This window comes from Halichoerus grypus, chromosome 7, assembly GCF_964656455.1.
Source record: "Halichoerus grypus chromosome 7, mHalGry1.hap1.1, whole genome shotgun sequence".
NCBI classification, from domain to species: domain Eukaryota; kingdom Metazoa; phylum Chordata; class Mammalia; order Carnivora; family Phocidae; genus Halichoerus; species Halichoerus grypus.
This window is the reverse complement of record NC_135718.1, coordinates 101,703,968-101,724,399: the sequence shown is the minus strand read 5'-3', so window position 1 is coordinate 101,724,399 and position 20,432 is coordinate 101,703,968. Positions and strand designations below refer to the sequence as shown.

Below are 20,432 nucleotides of genomic sequence, written 5' to 3'. Positions count from 1 at the left end.
TTCTTGAAGTAAGAGACTCATAATCCTTCTACCATTTCCCTTCTCCAACAACTTAACAAAAAATCCCTGAGGAAAATATAATATTCATAGTAGATAAATCAAATCAAGTATTCCCCCCCCCCAATTTCGCATGTTTTTTGTTAGGATTAAGTAAACAGATCATGTAAAGTTTCTTAAATTGAATCCACAAGGACTGTAATCAGTATTCAAAAAGTTATACTGGTATTTCTAGATGAAAATGCAAAAGTCTCACCACACAATGGTTGTTGTCCAGGAAGGAGCATTCAGAATCGTAATGCTAGGATCCATGAAAATAGACTGCGGGCCTTTCCCCGTCTTTTAAATATATGAAAAGGATGAATCTCAGTTTTATTAACCAGAAAACAGAAAAACACACACACAGATCTCTAAGGTTCCTCTGGATAAGACACCCAAAGCTATTCTTACACAAATGTTCTGAGGCATACCTAGTAACACAAAGATAATGTCATTCCAAATGGAACCAGTTAACTAGCTCGAAGCTGAAATTGGTGGTTAGTAAGCTGTGAGAATGTCAATCAAGTCAGAATACGAGTTTTTCCACTGAAAATAGTCACTGGATATTACTTCAACTTCTACTATACAAACTGCAGTACTTCTCTAAGGTCTAATAACACCAGACACAACTATTTCTCTGCCTTACCTCCTGATCCCTTGGCTATAGATCTTTTCTGTTCCTTGGGCTTAGCTCATACTCTTACTCAGTAGTCCTGCTTCTCCAGTTGGACTCTCCAATGTTTTTCCTACTCCTACCCCCAGCTTTGCCTACAATTTCATCTAATATTTCCAAAAGATACAGATATGCTATGAATGGTTTACTCCATATCATCGAATCAAATACTTTCTTTAAAATTTATTCTCTGGGAGAACGAAAGAAAATTTCAGCAAAATTCATTTTAATTCTACTATTGCAATGTTATTAATTCTATTGCATTCATTATCTCTAGTATCACCATTTAAACCCTAGCATGTCACTTAACCTTTTCTAGCTCAATCTTCCTCATTTCTGAATTGAAGTTAATAAAACAAGCCTTTACTCTCCTTTCAGGGATATTGTAAGGATTAATAAAAGAATAAATGGAAAAGTTCTTTGGAACTCTTGGGAGAAAAGAACACACAAACTGGATATAGGTCATTTTATGCTGTTTAACAAAAGAAATACACTATGGTAATGCTAAATGTGGGCAATGCTTTCTCTAAAGAAGGCCCATATATACCCTAAGTTATTATGATCTAAAAGTTAGTATCTTGATGAAGCTGTAATTTCCAACATGCACAAAACAGAGAATTTGCAAAGATGCATTAGTGTCTATCATCTCTCCTAAATTTATTTTTGTTTTTAAAAATATTCAGAAAACCTCCAGTCTAGATAAAAGACTTAGACTAGTAGCCATTAAATGGGTTTTAGTACCAATTCCAATGTGAGGAAGGGGGTTCCCAAACCAACAAGCAGTGCTCTGGACATTAGCTGGGTGTCATACAATTCAATGCAATCCTGACACCATACCCAGAGGCAGCATCAGATTCCAAGGTTGAGGGCTCAGTCTCACAAGGCTGTACCCTGACACCTCAAATGTCAATCTGAACCTCCTTAGGTTCAATTAATTTGCTAGAGTGGAGAGAAACATTTAACTTACTAGATTACCAGTTTATCATAAAAGGATATAACTCAGGAACAACCAGATGGAAGAGATGCATAGGGCAAGGTATGGGAAAAGGGCGAGGTGCTTCCATGCCCTCTCCAGGTGATCCAGGCTCCCTAAATGCCCATGTGTTCAACAACTCAGGAGCTCTCCGAACCCAGTCCTTTGGGTTTTTATGGAGGCTTCGTTACATACCATGACTGATCAAATCATTGGCTACTGGCAACTGATTCAACCTCAAACCCGTCTCCTCTCCCAGGAAACTGGGGGATAGGACTAAAAATTCCAACCCCCTAATCATGGGGTAAGCTCCACTGACAAGCAGCCCCCATTCCTTAGGTGTTTTCCAAGTCACCTCATTAACATAACAAAAAGACACCTTGCTCACTCTCAACACAGGAAATTCCAAGGGTTTTGTGAGCTGTAAGACAAGAACCATGGATGAATACCAAATAAATATGAGAAATATATTTTGGTCATATGAAATAAAATCTTAAAAGGGGGGGGTACCTGGGTGGCTCAGTCAGTTGAGCATCTGACTCTTGATTTTGGCTCAGGTCATGATCTCAGCGTTGTGAGATAAAAAACCCCACACTGGGCTCCACACTCAGCAGAGTCTGCTTGTCCCTCTCCTTCTGCTCCTCCCCCCAAATAAATAAATAAAATATTAAAATAAAAAAAAAGAAATATATTTTGGTCATATGAATGATCAAATATATATTTTTCTTATAAATCATCATATCACAGTCATCATTCACTGAATGCATATTATGGGCCATACATTATACATTATCTTACTTAGAACTCACACACGCACATAAAAAAATAAATTCTGTATTACTATGCCTATACTGCAGATGAGGAAATTAAGTCCCAGGGAGGTTCAGTGCCTTGCTGAGGAGCATGTTACTAACAAGAGTCAGAAGTGGGACTGAAACACCAGTGAGCAAAGCCTGCACTCTATTACCAGGATATGATGAGTCCTTTTCAAATATTGGCTTTTTGAGATCGAAGAAAAGAAATACCGTAAATAAGATTAGTTACCCACCAAGTTACTAATTTAAATGGATTTGTCTTTTCAATTCCAAGCCACTGAAACAATAGACAATGAGGTCCTTCAGAAGCCCTACCCACTTCTAATAGGTATATATGTGTTTTTCATGGGTATATCATGACCTTGAAGCAGTGGGAAAGGAAAATGAGACCTGTCACAAAAGAGCACTGAGGCACACAGTTTAAATTTCTAGAAATAGAGGACTTTCAGCAGGGATGTCAGAGAAAAACAAAATCTAAACCTGTCCTGTATCATTCACATAATTCATGGATCAAATATATCCTCCTTTTCCTCAACAACTATCTTGCCTTTCTAATCAATTAACATTAAGGATTTAACACAATATTAATGCTTGTTGAAATTAATTATTAAAATAATTTCTATGATATCAATGGGCCTCACTCTAAGAATACAAACAAAAAAGTAAAATATGAAACAGGCAAAATTGAAGGGTGAGGATTTGCTACCCAATACATATCTTTTATTTTACCAAAAAGTTCACTCATTTCTTAAAATAGCAACCTTTCCAGATTTATATTATTTACTTATCCTCAACTTTTCAGAAGCTTTCCTTGGTTTAAGCAAGGTCTATCAGTGACCATCCCAGGCACAACTTTCTAGATATGCCCATCTGTTGGGAAAACATTAATAATGTGTGAAAACATCCACTATTTCATTTAGTCTCTCCCTGGGCCTGTTTCCTAAAAGTCACAAATATACTAATGTATATTATCTCAGCCAAATTACCTGGTCTAAGCCTAAACCTGACAAAAATCCTGCTCCCTGTTTCCTTCCACTGTTCTGTACGGGGGTTGGGGGGATGAAATTTCACTGCTGGTGTGCTATCAAGTAAAATAATAGAGGGAAATGTCAAGGAGGAGGAAAGATTGGTCCAATGGAAAGGAATGGGAAGAGGAGGAGGCAGAGTGAGGGTAAGAGGGAGGCACTTTAAAACAATAAGAGGAGGAAAAGAAGATGATGACCTCAACAGGGCTCCCAGTTCTGAACACCAAGTTCCAAACTCAACTCTGATTCTCTTTCCAACCTTGGGCAAATCTCTTGGTTTCTCTGTATCCTAATGTAGCTCCAGGAAGTTAGCAAAGAAATTAAGACAGAAGAAAGTTTCTTACAGAACCTAGTGAAATGCCTGTCCTTGCTACTGATAAAAGCAAAGCTAAGCTACCTATGACAAAACAAAAACAAAAACAAAACAAAACAAAAACACCAACTTCATATTAATAAACCCTCTAGGGGTGCCTGAGTGGCTCAGTTGTTAAGCCTCTGCCTTCGGCTCAGGTCATGATCCCTGGGTCCTGGGATCAAGCCCTGCATCGGGCTCCCTGCTCGGCGGGAAGCCTGCTTCTCCCTCTCCCACTCCCTCTGCTTGTGTTCCTGCTCTCGCTATCTCTCTCTCTGTCAAATAAATAAATAAAATCTTTAAAATAAATAAATAAATAAACCCTCTAATTTGCCAGAACAATGTTTAACTCATGAAATGCAAATCGTTTAGTGTCAACTCTCTTCCTTTACCCTCCCCCACTTCTAAACAATATCAACACATTCCACTCTCAGGTTTGCCTTTAGAACATTTTCCCTGACATTTTGTCTTCGATTTATTTCATTACTTTAACTAAATGCCTTATTCTAAAAAAAAAAAAAAAGAATAGAATTCCACTCCCTTCAGCATTAGCGCCTTGGAGGTCCTTATAAAGCAGTTGGCCTAATCCAACCCACTCTCGCTTAGCCTTCACTGCATCCAGTTATATTTTTAATCTCTCCAACCTTTCTTCTTTCCTCCTACTCTTCTCTCAGGCCCTCTCCAGTACATGGTATCTCTTCATGATAAAGTGATAGTCTAAATTCAATGCTTTGTTGTGGAGTCAGACACTGAGACACAGATAACCACCTCCCCACTCTGACATCGATACTTCAGTACTTGCAGCCTTGAGTTAAAATGACACCAGCTGCCAAATGACACTGGAAACTCATATATCGTCTACTTTCCTCTTATATCCCAATTCAATTTCAGAATTGTGGGTTTTCAAGGTTTTTTCTCTTTTTTGTAAAAATAAATTGACATAGTATAAATTATTTTGTCCCAGTTTGCATTATACCCAACTGCATTTATTTTACAAAACCACTTGAAAATTGAGATCTCACACCTTATGTTGTCAGTTCTCTTTTTATACATACATCAGCTTCTGGGCATTCATACTTCCTACTATATTCTTACCAGTATACTCAGAACTCAATAAATACATGCTCATTGACTTGATTTGCTCATATTTCTCAAGAGTACCAACAGGAGTCATATCCAAGGCTAAATCTCAGCTTGGCCACTTACAAGCCATGTGACCCTCCACAAATTACCCCTCTCTAACCCTGAGTTTCTTCCTCTATTGACATGGGGATGTGAAAACAGGTAAAGTAAGGAAAGCATGGGAAGTATATTAACAGTGTCCGTGCTAGCAACCCAGTAAGGCTAAACAAACACTGGCCTCCTTCTTCCTTCCACTTTATATAAATATGTTTAGTATTATATAATCCATTGGGATTTTTAAATTAATGCTGAGGGGCACCTGGGTGGCTCAGCGTTAAGCATCTGATTCTTGATTTCAGTTCAGGTCACGATCTCAGGGTTGTGGGATTCTTTCTCTCCCTTTGGCCCTACCCCCTCTCTAAAAAGAATGTTTTTAATTAATTAATTAATCAATTAATGCTCAGAGTGGGAGAAATTACAAAGCAGACTTAGAGGTAGGCAAAACTTTGGCCATACAGGAAAAAAATTGGATTATTCTATACAGTACATTAGTTCAGGGCTCTCTCCACTTGGCTCTGGTGGGAGAGAAAAAAAATCATCTATTTCTTTCAGCTGCTTGTAGTCCCCTCAATATCAAATAAATTATATTAATAAATAAAACATCATAATTTAATTCCATTTACTAGCCCTAATAAAAGGTACTACTACCTAAGAAAAACACCTAATATACTAACTGTAGATAACCCAATAATCTCTAGCATAATAGCATAGCTAACTAATAAGTCTCCATTCCTCAAAAGTTCTGGATGACCGCCTATTCAAATTCATTCTTAAAGAAGTTAATCAAGTGCATTTTTTGATATCTGTTAACCAAAAGTAAATTTCAAAACAGAGATATCCTATCCAGGCCAGTTTACCTGGTTGTATTGCTTCTCAGATACTATTAATAAAAAAGAATTACGTTGACTGTAGTACTTAAATCCTACCAACTGTAAATTTGTGAAAACCTGAAGTACATTATGTATGTTAATTCAGCAAAAATATCTTTGTAATTTCAGGTTTTAGCAATTCATTGTTGGATGAAAAAAAGTTCATGTGTCCGATTCTTTATTAAATGGACTCTTGGGAACCATGAAGCACAATTTTCAAAAATTATCACAACTTAATTGTTAGCACCCATTTACCTAATAATTTTAACACCTGGCATTTGTTGAAAAATATCCACTAATTCAGGTGCTTTGATATTTAAAAAAATACTTTCCCTCAATACAAACCTATTTCTGAATTAAGAAGTTTTACGAATATGAATGCTTCTATGCCTAATCTCATTTGCAATTGGAGAACTCTTCCCTCCTCAATTTTTAACTACTCTCCTGAAATCAGTCAAAGGACTTAAGAATAGTGTCTATCTAAGCCATATAAATGACTTACGGATTTTTTTTTTTTAATTATCTGGTTATGTCCATTGCAACAACAGCATCAAATGGCTATTAAGGTTCTCTCTCAAAAAAACTTTAATTAGATAATCAACATATCTATCTTTCAAACATCATAATTAAATAAATATACATTTGACATTTCCACATTGAAATGCACTCCCTCAGCATAGTCACTTTAAAAAAAAGTCTTTTTTTAATCATTAATCACAAAACCTACTCTAGTTGTACAAAATTAAAAGTCTATTTACCACTCAGACTAGAATAAAATAATGTGGAATTCTCTGCCTATATAATTAGCATTGAAAAACTAATGTTTTTAACAAGTATATCATTATAAAACATTTGCATATTAGCAACTAGTACAGTTTTCATTTAACACCTCCATAAACAAGTTGTATGTACTCTAAACACATACTTAAATAAACAACCCAATTACATGCTGGAGCTCCCTTCAAGAATGTCTAATATAGTAAAGAAAAGTACTTATCTTTTAACTAATGTTGTTTCTGCCTAAGGGGTTGCCTCAAATCTGTGAAATGAGGCAAGGTAGACCAAAATAAATATGAATAATACTATTAATATGGCAGCTTCTTGTTCATTTAGGTGGTGCTTTTAAGTGTGATCAAAGAAAGAAGTTAAAAGTATTTATCAGAGGATTTGGTAAATCTAAGTATGGAGGGAGCAATATGGCACAGAAGTTTTATAGTATGGGATAGAGCCCAGACACCTCAGGTTGGATCCTAGCTCCACTGTTTTTATGTTCAATTAAATTAGCCACCAGCAAGTTACTCAAACTCTCTAAATCTCAATTTCTTCTTCCGTAAAATGAAACTCACACGAGTACCTTCCTTTGTGAGGTTTTATGAGTATTAAATGAGATTACCCATGTAAAAGCCTTTAGAATAGCACCAGATGCATAGCAAGCTCTCAATAAATGTTAACCACTATCATCATCATCTCACTGCACTGTAAAAAAAAAATTGGATATGAAAGTAGGTGAGTAAATTCAGTTCTTCCATACACAAACCAGACAAATGGGCAGACCCCCACGCCGGATAATGAACCCCTATATTCACACCATGGGTCTCAGCTTCTACTCATTAGACCTTACGCTGCCTCTCACTGTCAGTCTATATCTCATCTGAACAACCAAAAGAACAATCTGGTTACTCACACTATATTACATTAATATGTAAATTCATCACTTCAGAAAGAAAATCACAAACAAGTAGTTCATTCATGACTCATTTTATTCATAACAATCTCAAACTTGTCACCCCAAAATTGGATTTTACAGCTACAGTTAAATGAAGTAAACACATTCACAACCAAATTCATTCAGTGCTATCAAAAAAAAGTCAATATATATCTGAGAGAAGAAAATAGTCCATTAAGTATGGATTGTTAAATATTGAGGAAAATGCATCATTATTTTGAAGAGAACAAGGTTAAATGAGAGCAAACACAATTCACACAAGCAATGACCCCTTGTTTTATTACTACATTCGATAACTGCACATACGCCAGAGTCTTAAAATGAAAACAACTACATGTAAAAGAAGAAAGTTTCATCCTTAAAGGAAAGGACCTTATCTTTATTGCAAAATTGCTGGATAACAAAAATATAAAAGGTTATAGTGGAATATGAGTAGTTTTTTTCTGCCTAGGACCAATCTCCTTTCAAAATTGAGAACTCCTTTTTCCCTAAGGTTGGTTTATAATTAGAAATTAGATTCCTCAATAATTCAATGACAGAAACCTTTATTAAAGTCAAATGACCTTTTTAATTAATTTTTTCCTAATATATAAGCTCTGCAAGGCAAGTGTCATCTCTACAGATAATAAAGCCTTTATATATTTATTAAATGAGTTTTTCCCTCTATGTTCACCCTTTGATTTGATATTTTAACAGTAATTAATTATTGGTAAAACTTTTTTTAAAAGTATAACAAAATACTAATGTATTTTGCTAAATGCTCTGATTTGTATAATGCTTATAATGTCCCTATTTTTCATTCTATCATAAAAAAACATTTAAGCTAAAATAATTTACTCTTCCATATCTCTTTTTTTGAAATTCTCATTTTAAAAGACTATAGCTAGTGAGGGGAAATGTATACAATTTTATTATAGCATTAAGAAGTGTGTCAGGACAGAATTGAGATATGTGCCTAAAACTGACATTAGGTTCAAAAGCTCTGGACACAAACATTGCATTTATAATACGGCCCATCCAAGTAAATATATGAAAGATGCATAAAAACATGGTAATTGCATTTGAATTACTTACTATTTTAATCTTTAAGTATTTGTTTAAAAAACAAAAGTAGTTAAATGACTATTAGGGTACCATGTTAAATGTCCTGGAGTTTGAAAATTCAAAAATACATTGCCCTCAAGCCTCACTTTCCCTATGGATACCACTCTAAACTTAGTGAATTTCATTGACAATAAATCCAAAAAAGTAAAACCCTTATTAAGTTATATGACTGCCCCACGTATGTTTGAAATCACATTCATCCATCACTTCACCATTAGTCTAAGATGACGTATGCAAAATGTTTTACCATCACTTTCTCATCACTCAAAATGGTGAAACAGAAGTGATTAAGAGACTTAGGCAAAGATACCAGCCAATTGTCAGCAATTTTACTTTTTTATTAGGATTCTAAGCTTTTCTAGTTCATACAAGGAAAAAAAGAAGAGTATCATCAGATAGAGCATCAACTGAGAAAGAAGAATATGCACTTTATAGACACTAACATTCCCAAAGGAGATGTGGGAATATCGAAATTTCACACACGACCAAACACTAACAAAAAAAGAAAAAAAGGAACAGGAAACTTCTGACTCTAAAATCACTTAACCAGCCAAATAAAAAGAGTAAAGTACAATCTCTGGATTGTCCCCACTCCGGCCCACTGTCTTACTGCTGTACATTTCTACCTGGTTTACTATAGGAAACAGATTTCAGCTTTCGTAATGCTTTCAAACGGGCTTTTCTTGGCAAATGTCTGCACTCCTCAGGCGAGGCCGTTAAGGTAACTTAATCCCTCACGAATTGCTCAGTGGAAGAAATGCTGATTCTCAATTCAAAAAAATTAATCCTTTCCCTTTTTCTGTGTTAAGAGTCACGATGAAACCCATAACTATAATTTAGATTCAGCATTTTATCTTGAAGACTCGCAGGACAGATGAGAGCGTAGGGAACGGAAGATGATGCTGGGGGAGGGGGCGCAGAGAGCGTGCGAGAAAGATGCTGGTCAATTCCGAGATGATGCAGGAATGACATGGCATCTGGGCAACACAAGTCCACGTTCACCCCCCTCAGAGTCTGTGCCTCGGTTTCTCTGACATAAGCCTGGAGCTGTGAATAGGTGCACACGCGAACACACCACCTTTTATTCTTCGACTCTTAGGGAGAATGGTGGGGAAGCGTGGCTGGATGAAGCTTCACCACAACAAACGGTTTCTTTCTCCTCGCACCCCGCCTCCCCTGCTAGGGGCAGGGGACGACTGTCTCGAACAGTAGGCAGCTGAGCGGAGCCGAGAACCGGGGCGAGAAGGACAGCATCTCCGCGGGGGGCGGGGGGGATAAAACCCCAAAGCCTCACAGAGAGCCTCGGGGAGGCTGACAGGAAAAGGAGGGGGATGTGGAGCCGGGAAAACAGAGGAGACGGGGACTGCGAAGCTCCCGGGCGCGCTACGCATCCAGGCTACCCGAGGCGGGCGCGCCGGGCGGGGGGGAAGTCGATCCCGGGTGGACCCCCTCCCCCGACTCCCCGACCGGAGGACGGAGAGGAAATGGCTTTGTATCGCAGGATGAAAGACAGACAGGAGGGCCACCAGGCGCGGGGGGCGGGGGGGGAGACGGAGGATGCCCGGAGCCGGGACGACCCCGCCCGCCCCACGGACGCCGCCGCTCTGCCCTCCATTCCGCCTCAGCCCCCGGTCGGTCCTAGGGCTCCCGCCGCCCGGGCGCGCTCCAACGGCCCCAAGCGGGGTCGCCAGCCCCGCCCCCCGCGCCCTGCGCTCTCACCTGCCCACGAAGTTCTCGAGCACCGAGCTCTTGCCCGCGCTCTGGCCGCCCACCACGGCGATCTGCGGCAGCTCCAGCAGGCAGGTCTGTCCCAGCGCCGAGAAGGCGTCCTGCAGACGGTTCACCAGCGGGATCAGCTCCTCCATCTCCCGGTTCCCCATCCTGCCAGCGTCGCCAGCCGCCCGCTGGTCCCTGCTCTCCTCTGTGACCCGGCTGAGGAGCCGGGGCCGCGCCGCCCTTGCCGCCCCTGCCGCGCTGGGTGCTGTCAGCCGGTTCCAGCGCAGACGTCGGATCCCGCCGCCAGCCAGCCGCTCGGCTCCTGACAGCTAACGGCTCGCAGCGCGCCTGCGCGGGCGGGAGGGGCGTGGCCTGGTTCCTCGGCCGCCCCATCCGCGCCCCGCCTGGCTGCAATTCCGCGCGAGGGTTCCCAAACGGACACCTCGGCCCGGCGCGCACGCACTGCCTCCCAGCTGCCGCCAGATGCCACGACCTCTGTCTCCTGCTACCAAGGCTCAGACGCACAGTTACAGCGCTTAGCCAGGGAATCAGCCTCAGCTACAAAGCCAAAGACCAGTGGAAAGCCCTACTGATAACCACTCAGCCCTGTCACCAGCAGTAGCAACCGTACCTCCGTCGCCGCCAGAGTCACTTCCTAAAAGCAAATCTCATGTTCTCACGCCCTACTTCAGAACCCAGCTCTTCTCAAGGTGGCCGGCCTGTGGAGTCTAAATTCTTCCATCTGACATCCATTTCGGGACCTGCGTAGTCTGACCCTACCTAATTATTCAACTCTAATGATTCCATCTCCCAGCCCCGTCGAAGCAAAGGTGGAGCCTGTCGTGCTTACACCGCACCACTCCCTCTCTTCACTCTACCACACTCATTCGGGCCTTTGCGACTCCTCATGCCATTTCTCCTACCCATCTATCTCCTCCTCTAGGGTCTATCAAAGAGCGTATACTCTGCACACGTTCTGTTAAATTTAGCAAATTGAGACGTGCCTGGGCGTCGGGTCCTGTGCCTGCAGATGGAGACACAAAGATAAATAAATGGTCGTGCTTGCTCAGCCTCCTTAGAGGGTTCCTCTTTTTTTTTTTTATTTTATTATGTTATGTTAATCACCATACATTACATCATTAGTTTTTGATGTAGTGTTCCATGATTCATTGTTGGAGTGTAACACCCAGTGCTCCATTCAATACGTGCCCTCTTTAATACCCATCACCAGGCTAACCCATCCCCCCATTCCCCTCCCCTCTAGAACCCTCAGTTTGTTTCTCAGAGTCCATACTTAGGGGTTCCTCTTTACAAACAGATACACATGCTCTCCTGGATTTAATTCATGGGCCTTTTCCTATCTCACGCTTTATACTCTACCTGAGGATTTTGCCCTGGCTTTAATTCCACATACTGACTAGCGACTACAGAAATCTAAATTGCTAGCCCACCTCTCTCCCCTTTACCATAGACTGAACTCCAACTGGTCCTGGACCTCACTATCTGAATGTCCCAAAAGTACCTCTGACTTAACTTATTCAAAACTGAACTAATCTTTTCTAATCTCAGCATTTAATCCTATAAAGTTCCCTTTAACCCTAATAAGACTTGTGTAAAAAATGTTCAAATGACCAAAACACTAAGAATAACCCAAATGTCCATCAAAAGATGAATGAATGAGCAAGTACGGTCTGGGCATACTTCTAAGCAACGAAAAGGAGTGAACGTTTGATACAGCAATAACATAGTTCAATCTCAGATACATTATGTTGAATGAAAGACACCAAAGAGTACATATTGTATGCTTCCATTTATACGAAGTTGTGGAATAGGCAAAATTATCTATGTTGATAGAAATCAGAGTACTGGTTGCTTTGAGGTGTAGGGACTGACTGCGAGAGGCACCCGAGATCTTTGTAAAGTGATGGAAATAGTCTATATCTTGTTTTGGATATGAGTATACATTCGTGGACTCATCGAACTAAACATTTAAGATCTGTGCATTTCATTGTAAATTGTAGCTCAACTTTATTAAAAAGCCAAAGAGCAAGAAAAAGCTGAATGCATCATCTCCTCCACTGAAGTGTATCCCTAGTAGGGTATCTGCCCAACATACCTTTTCCAGGAATCACCCCTCCATCCACCACATGGTTGTAGTCAGAGTAGTCATGAAGATAGAAGGGCAAAAAGAGCAACTAACCGTGCCCTCCAGCATGCTTCCTATCTCAGCAAGAAGCCTGCCCAGTCCCAATCCAGAATCTGGAAGTCATTCCACTCCTTTTCTCTCTCTCTCCCTCATCCCCTACATCAAGTTGGAATACAAATTATGCCCATTCTACCTCCATAGAACCCACCTCATCCTCTTCATCTTTGCTGCCAGTGCCTCATTTATAACTATCATTTGTTAACTACCTTCTTGTACGCTTCCCATATATACATACCCTGAATAGATCTTCATTGTTTCATTTGGCACATTGCATTGAATCTCCGATTTACATGTCTCTTTCTTCCACTATTGTGATAGGCAGAATAATGTCCCCCTACCAATGATGTCCACATTTAAATCTCCAGAAACTGTGAATATGTTACCTGACATGGCAAATGGAACTTTGCAGATGTGATTAAACTAAGGACCTTGTGATGGGGAGATTATGCTGGATTATCCAGATGGGCCCAGACTAATCACATGGATCCTGAAGAATAGAGAGCCTTACCTGGCTCTTTCAGAGGGAGATGTGATTATGGAAGAATGGTCACAGAGACGCAACTTTGCTGGCCTTAAGATGGAGAAAGGGGGGGCCAGAAGCCAAGAAATGTTGACTGCCTCTAGAAGCTGGAAAAGTCAAGGAAACAGATTCTCCCTGGAGCCTCTAAAAGGAACACAGCTCTGCTGACTCCTTGATTTTAGCTCAGTGAGATCTGTGTCAGACTTCTAACCTATAGAGCTGTCAGATAATAAATTTGTGTCGTTTTAAGCCACTAAGTTTGTGCTAATTCATTACAGCAGCCATAGAAAGCAAATACAACTAATGATAAGCTCCTTGAGGGCAAGATCCATCTTTGTGATTCTCAATGCCTAGCACAGTGCTTAGCACCTAAGGACACCATAGTCAATGGGGGATAGACATAAACTATCACAGCACAATGTAGTAAGTGTTCTGATCCAACAGTGATATGGACTGAGCTATGTCTCCTCAAAATTCATATGTTGAAGCCCTCAATGTGGCTGTATTTAGAATAAGGTTAAATGAGGTCATAAGGGTGGAGCACTGATCCAGAAGGACTAATGTCCTTAGAAAAGCTTGCTCTGTCTCTGCCATGTGGGGACAAAGGGAGAAGCCAGCCATCTACAAGCCAAGAAAAGAGTCCTTACCAGGAACCGAATCAGTCAGCACCTTAATGTTGGACTTCCCAGCCTCCAGAATTTTGAGGAAATAAACTTCTGTTGTTTAAGCCACCCAGTCTATGATATTTTGTTATGGCAGCCTGAGCGGATTCAGACACCACATTTGTTAAAAGGAAAAAAGGGGAAACAAGATGGGACTCAGGGAGTAACAGTTCCATCTGGGGAGGCCCTGATGATCTGTCCTGCACTCTGCTCTGTGCTGTGAGGAATACAAAAAACTCAGAAGCCCTTGCCCTGAGTATCCCACATTCTAATGTAAAAGACAATGTTACTATGCATTAGACAGAGAATGTATAATCATTATATAAATTTGCATTTCATGTGCACTGAAGCCATGCATGTCATCTCTATTCTCCAGAACTTCTTCAAATCAGTCCCACCCACCTACTTCAAGAAACCAACCTGAACTACTTTTGCTAATTGGTTTCCTTCTTTACTTCCCATTTCTAGAGTCAGTTCTGCAATAACATGGAACCAGGAGAAATTTAATACACTCAACAAGCTTTTCGCATAAATTAATCTAAATAAAACAAACAGCAAAGAAAACGAAAACTCGAAGGGGAAAATCTAAGGGGAATTTTTGACACAAAGACTACCTATACCTTTGAGGGTGGGTGTAAAGCTGAAAAGGGGAGCCCGGTCAGCCACCCCTGCTTCCTGACTGCATCACATCACCTCAGCCCTGCTCCAGCATCAAGTGGTGAATACAAATTCCTGTTCTCCAACACACTTGTTTCCAGGCCACAAGGCAGAAGATTCCTAAAGGTTAACCGCCATTTTCAGGTGTGGCTCCCTATCTAAGAAGTTAACTTTTGTTTTGTTTTGTTTTGTTGTTTTTTGTTTTCAAAGATTTTATTCATTTTTTTGTCAGAGAGAGAGAGAGAGAGAGAGAGCACAAGCAGGGGGAGCTGTAGGCAGAGGGAGAAGCAGGCTCCCCACCGAGCAAGGAGCCTGATGTGCGACTCCATCCCAGGACCCTGCGCGACCATGACCTGAGCAAAAGGCAGATGCTTAACCAACTGAGCCACCCAGGCATCCCAAGAAGTTAACTTTTTATGAACACATCAGAACTGTTATTGAAATGAGTATTTTCCTTCAGTCATTTTGAGAAGCAACAAGCTTATTGCAATAATGCTGCATTTCATGCAGTATCAGTGGAACATCTCCTTTGAAATTAATAAACCTTATCCAAAAACTCAGACTCAGTATTCTACAGTCACACATCATTTCAGATGAACAGAATATTATCTATGTTGATTTCCTACCAGATTCATAGGACATAGTACCAAATAAATTTTGGCTAATTCTAAGAATTAAATATATATGTTTAAATATATGTATCTTACATAGACATACATTTTAAAATACACTACAAGCTGAAAGCAAACTCTAAGGAGTTAGAAAAGTTTTGAGTAGTGACAACATCTCTGGAAAAATATTTAACCTCTCAAAAAAGAGCACATACTTAGGGGCGCCTGGGTGGCTCAGCCGTTAAGCGTCTGCCTTCGGCTCAGGTCATGGTCCTAGGGTCCTGGGATCGAGCCCCGCGTCGGGCTCCCTGCTCCGCGGGAAGCCTGCTTCTCCCTTTCCCACTCCCCCTGCTTGTGTTCCTTCTCTCGCCGTGTCTCTCTCTGTCAAATAAATAAATAAAATCTTAAAAAAATAAAAGAGCACATACTTGAATATATGATTTAGGAATTCGTGGTTTTTAAAAAATCAGTCACATTACTGCAGAGCCACATCTTGTATATCTCCCACGGTGCCTAGCTCAGTAATCAATAAATATTTATGAAACATCTGAACCAAAACTTTAAGCATTTGTCATGTCAATCTTTGTGAGTGTCACTAGGTAAATTACAGTATTACTCTGTGTACAATTTAGGACCTATTCAAGCCCTACAGCTCTTTCTCCAGAGGTTATCACTTGGACAGATTTTAGATCTTACTGCAAATCAGTTTGTCTGCAGGCATCTTTTGAGTTCTGTGAAAGCCAGTGAATGTCCAGTATTTTCAATACCAGACTTTCAATACCATAGCCATCCTAGTTGGCACTTAATCTCTTGGGGCTTCTCTCCTTCAGCCAAGAGCAGGGGTCAGAAAGTAAAGACTCCCAATTTTATTGCCCATATTTTTCCTTAGCTGTCATCAGGGAGCAAAATAACTCTGGAAGAACAACTCCAGTCTCCTACCCTTACCACTCCTGTCAATTTGAGATCTGACAGATGGAATCTCACCAGTAGTCCCATGGAAGCATGGCTGAGTCTACACACCTGCAGGGCAGAAAATACCAATTGGCAAGCTTAAGGGATTAAAACAGAAGGGTTAGGAAGCACTCTCTACTCACTTAAGTCTGATTTAGCAGCCAGTTTGTGCCTCCTTCTATCAAGTAGGTATAGCTGTGTTCTGCTGTAAGCATAATCCACACATACCGAAGTAGACCAGAAATCCCATAGGATTCCTTTTAAAAGGAGGGACCCCTAGTGCTTTTTAATTCGCATTTGTTGAATTATGAGTCTTATACAGATAGAGATATACAGGGATAATTATATATTAATTCTATATTATATATAATTTTATATCATCATTAATATAATAATATTTTATGTATATAGGTAAGCTATAATGGCCATTTAAAATATGCTTATAAAGATTTTTCATTGACACAGAGCAATGCCATGAATAAAATATTAAATGAAAACTGCAGGATATAAAATTTTATATATAGTATTATCATATCTGCATAATGGACTCTCTAGGGGGAAAAACTAGAAAGAACTGTGCCCAAAAATTTAACGTTAGTCTCCATGAGAAAACATGGAAAATTTTTATTGTCCTCTTCCATTTTTTCCTCAAATTTTCAATTTAAAATTGAATAAAAATGCCATTTGGCTGAACCATAACTGGTTTGCATACACACCAGCTTGTCAACAACAAAAGTGTTGTGTAATAATATAAGGTGAAAATGACATGGCAAATAGAAGCAGGAGAGTCCACGAGCTCCTTAATCCCCAAGCCTTTGCCACTCACTGGCAGCTAATAACTGGCAAGTGATAACTAAGATTTTAAAATGGAAAGCATTTCTTTCTGACTCAAACAGCAGAAATGTTACAAACTCAGGCCACTATAGTCACTGGAACTATCATTAGCCAAGTACACCAAACTGTAGACTAAGGAAAACTAGTAGGTTTTCCTTAGTAGGTAGGTACCGGAGCTGAATTTTGTTTGCTTAAAGCATATTCCATAATCTATGGCATCAGTAAGCCAGACATAAAAGATTGCATCCTGTATGAATACATTTATATGACATTCTAGAGAAACCAGAACTAATCTGTGATGACAGAAAGCAGTCTGGGGATGAGAGTGGGGACAGGGCATTGACTGCAAGGGGGCATGTGGAATCTCTATCTTGACTGTGCTCATGGTTATGTGAATGTATATGTTTGCCAAAACTCATTGAACTGTAAACTTAAAGTGGTGCGTTTTGTTTTATGTAAATTATACTGCAATAAAAATAATCCATGGCATTTATGACACACACCTATATGACATGTAATGGTAATACAGAGTATGATAGTCTCAGTCTGGGGATAACCTTAGTAATGGGCAGCCATAATCATGCTGTGTTTTGAGAGGACAAAATTAAATATACCTACTCTCCAAGAAGCTTGTGATGACTCCAAAATTCTGCCAATATAGAGCTATTCTGTTGGGATCTCTGAGTATTACATTGACAGGAAAACATCACTTAGAGAAGGGAAAGACACACCTTACCATTAAAAACTATCTCTTCAGAGGCACCTGGATGGCTCAGTCGGATGGCGTCTGCCTTCAGCTTGGATCATCGTCTCGGGGTCCTGGAATCAAGCCCCATGTCGGGCTCTCTGCTCAGCAGGGAGCCTGCTTCTCCCTCTCCTACCCACTCATGCTCTCTGTCGCTATTTCTGTCTCTCTCTCTCTCTCAAATAAATAAATGAAACCTTTTAAAAATAAAAAAAAAACTATCTCTTAGAGAAGATTATATTCCAGCAACGTCAGCTCAGGAAGGGGGGCTGGGATAAGAGTGGAAAGCGTCCCATAATCACACCAGAGTGAGAGTGTCCCAGGAAAACTTTCCCCATTGCACATGGTCTCCTCTCTTTCATTTTATAGGAGAAACGTAAACCTTGGAAAAGTTCATCCCCTATGCATCCCTGTGAGGCCCAATTGAACCCTAGTTCATTCCCTCCTGGATCTTTTGCCGAAGATTGTGATAATGAACAACATTGACAGTTTTTAATACTGCTATACACCCACAAACCATTTTCATGTCACAGCTCCTTTTAAAGTATCAACTAACAGAAAGCAATAGAATTCCCCTTTCACAATTAAGAAAACTAAGAGAAATCAAAGACGTTAGCTGACTTGACCAATGTCACATAGGCAGAACTACTACAGATGCTCCCTGATCTGCTTCAGCATACCATACTTGGATTATCCCCATAAGAAAACCTTGAACCTTGTGATATATAGTACCTACATTTGCCAAACCTATATTGAGATTGAAAAATGCATGGTAAGTTACTTTCTGTGAACAAGAGCAGGTTTTATTTTATGTAAATTATTTCAGTTGTCATGACCTAGAGTCAGCAGATTGGGATTCAAGTTCCTACTGGCTGTGTGATTCACTCTCCTAGCCCTTAATTTCATCTGTAAAATGGGAATATTAATATCTGTTCTTCTTAATTCATGGAACTATTGTGAAATCAAATAAATAATGAACACTAAAATATTCTATAAATTGCATGGCATCAAATGACTATTAAATGTTTTATTTATAATTATCCAAATCTACCCAGGAACTGTAAATATATTTTATTAATTACCCAAAGGGTTTTCTTGATCAACTATAATTTTTACATGATTTGCGTGATAAATATGTGATAAAAATACCTTGAAGTATCTTACTATTCATGTATCTCATCAATTTTAGGATTTCTTCATCTGGTAAATTAGAATTGAGAAAGAGTTCACTCTTAGAAAGAGCCCAGAAATAACCCAAACAGAAAGTGTAGTTGAAAGTAACAGTTCACTAGGAATCAAGCATGACAAAGTCATAGAAAGCAAGACACGTTTTCACAAATAAGCACAAGCAAGAACATCCAGAAAGCAATGAGTTAAGAGGAAGCAAAAAATGGACTGAGATTGACTTTGATGGAGAAATTATAATTAAGCTTAATTCCTTTACAACTTGTGTTGTTCTCTGTGTACAGTTTGAAAAGAATTTAGAATAGAATCAAGATAGCGGATGACACAAGTATGATTTCTAGATTCTCTGGCAAAATTATGCAAAGGAAGGCAGTATCTCTGGAGCCAAGGGTCTCCAAAAATGCCCACTCTCTGCAGGGCCCTCTTTAGACTTTCCTCAGTGACTGTTTCAGCAGAACTCTCACTCCTACCCTGTTCCCCTCAGCCTGCTAACCCTCCCCCTGGCTAGCATCCTCATTTGCCTCGAAAACTATTTGTAGATCGAAGAGTGAGTCTTTATCAAGACTGCCAAAAAGCAATTCATTGTGAAAAGTCAATACCCCAAAGTCTCATAGACAAAAGGTCAAAACCGAAAACCCTTGATTCTACCACCACATCACTATTCCATCCACCTGTCACTCTGTTTGATGAAATGGTTTCCGTGCTTCCCGACATGACCTTCCAAATCTTCTCCTTTTACAGTAGCCTGAGGAAGTTATTTTCTTTCTGTTTTTCTTCCATCCCCACATAAATTATTTTAGGAGTGTAAATGCTGAAAGATATGTGCTGAGAGAATAGAAAGAGAAAATTCACAGAAAAGGTAACAGGCAGGTTCAACCCCAACTCCCTTTTATGCAATTTATTTATTTTTTTGTTGGTGAAAATTGCTAAACACCTTATTGCTGAAGAACTATGTTCTGAAAAAATGGGGCGCCTGGGTGGCTCAGTCGTTAAGCATCTGCCTTCGGCTCAGGTCATGATCTCAGGGTCCTGGGATCGAGCCCCGCATCGAGCCCCGCATCGGGCTCCCTGCTCCGCCAGAAGCCTGCTTCTCCCTCTCCCACTCCCCCTGCTTGTGTTCCCTCTCTCACTGTGTCTCTCTCTGTCAAATAAATATATAAAATCTTTAAAAAAAAAAAAAAAAGAACTATGTTCTGAAAAAATAAAAATTCAGCTGCAAAGTCTGAGCTGTAACTCCAGTGTATAATGCCTCTGAATCCATTAGGGCATGCTCTACTTATATCCTGCTGCAGAACAGGAATTTTACACACACACACACACACACACACACACACACACACACACGGAGAGTCCCTTTCAGGCCATTGACATCTGCAAAACAACAACTCCACCAAGGAGGCCATGATAGCAGCAAGAAAACAATTATGTTTTCTATGAATGAGTGTGCACATGTTTTAGATGAGCCATTTATCATCTCTCCTAATAAAATTCATTTTCTTTTTTTTCTTCCTTTTTTCTTTTTATTTATTTATTTTTTTAAGATTTTATTTATTTGACAGAGAGAGACACAACGAGAGAGGGAACACAAGC

At 39.9% G+C, this 20,432-nt stretch overlaps 1 protein-coding gene across 7 annotated transcripts in view; it reads right to left on the bottom strand.

The window, feature by feature from the left end:
- Positions 1-10,809, bottom strand: part of DNM3 (dynamin 3) — a 539,814-nt gene extending 529,005 nt beyond the window's left edge. For all 7 annotated transcript variants that reach the window (XM_078077964.1, XM_078077966.1, XM_078077967.1 and 4 more), the window contains exon 1: positions 10,475-10,809. In XM_078077964.1, the coding sequence (XP_077934090.1) occupies positions 10,475-10,635 (161 nt within the window). In that variant the 5' untranslated portion in view covers positions 10,636-10,809. The remainder of the gene's footprint in view (positions 1-10,474) is intronic.
- Between the last annotated feature and the right edge of the window lie 9,623 nt (positions 10,810-20,432).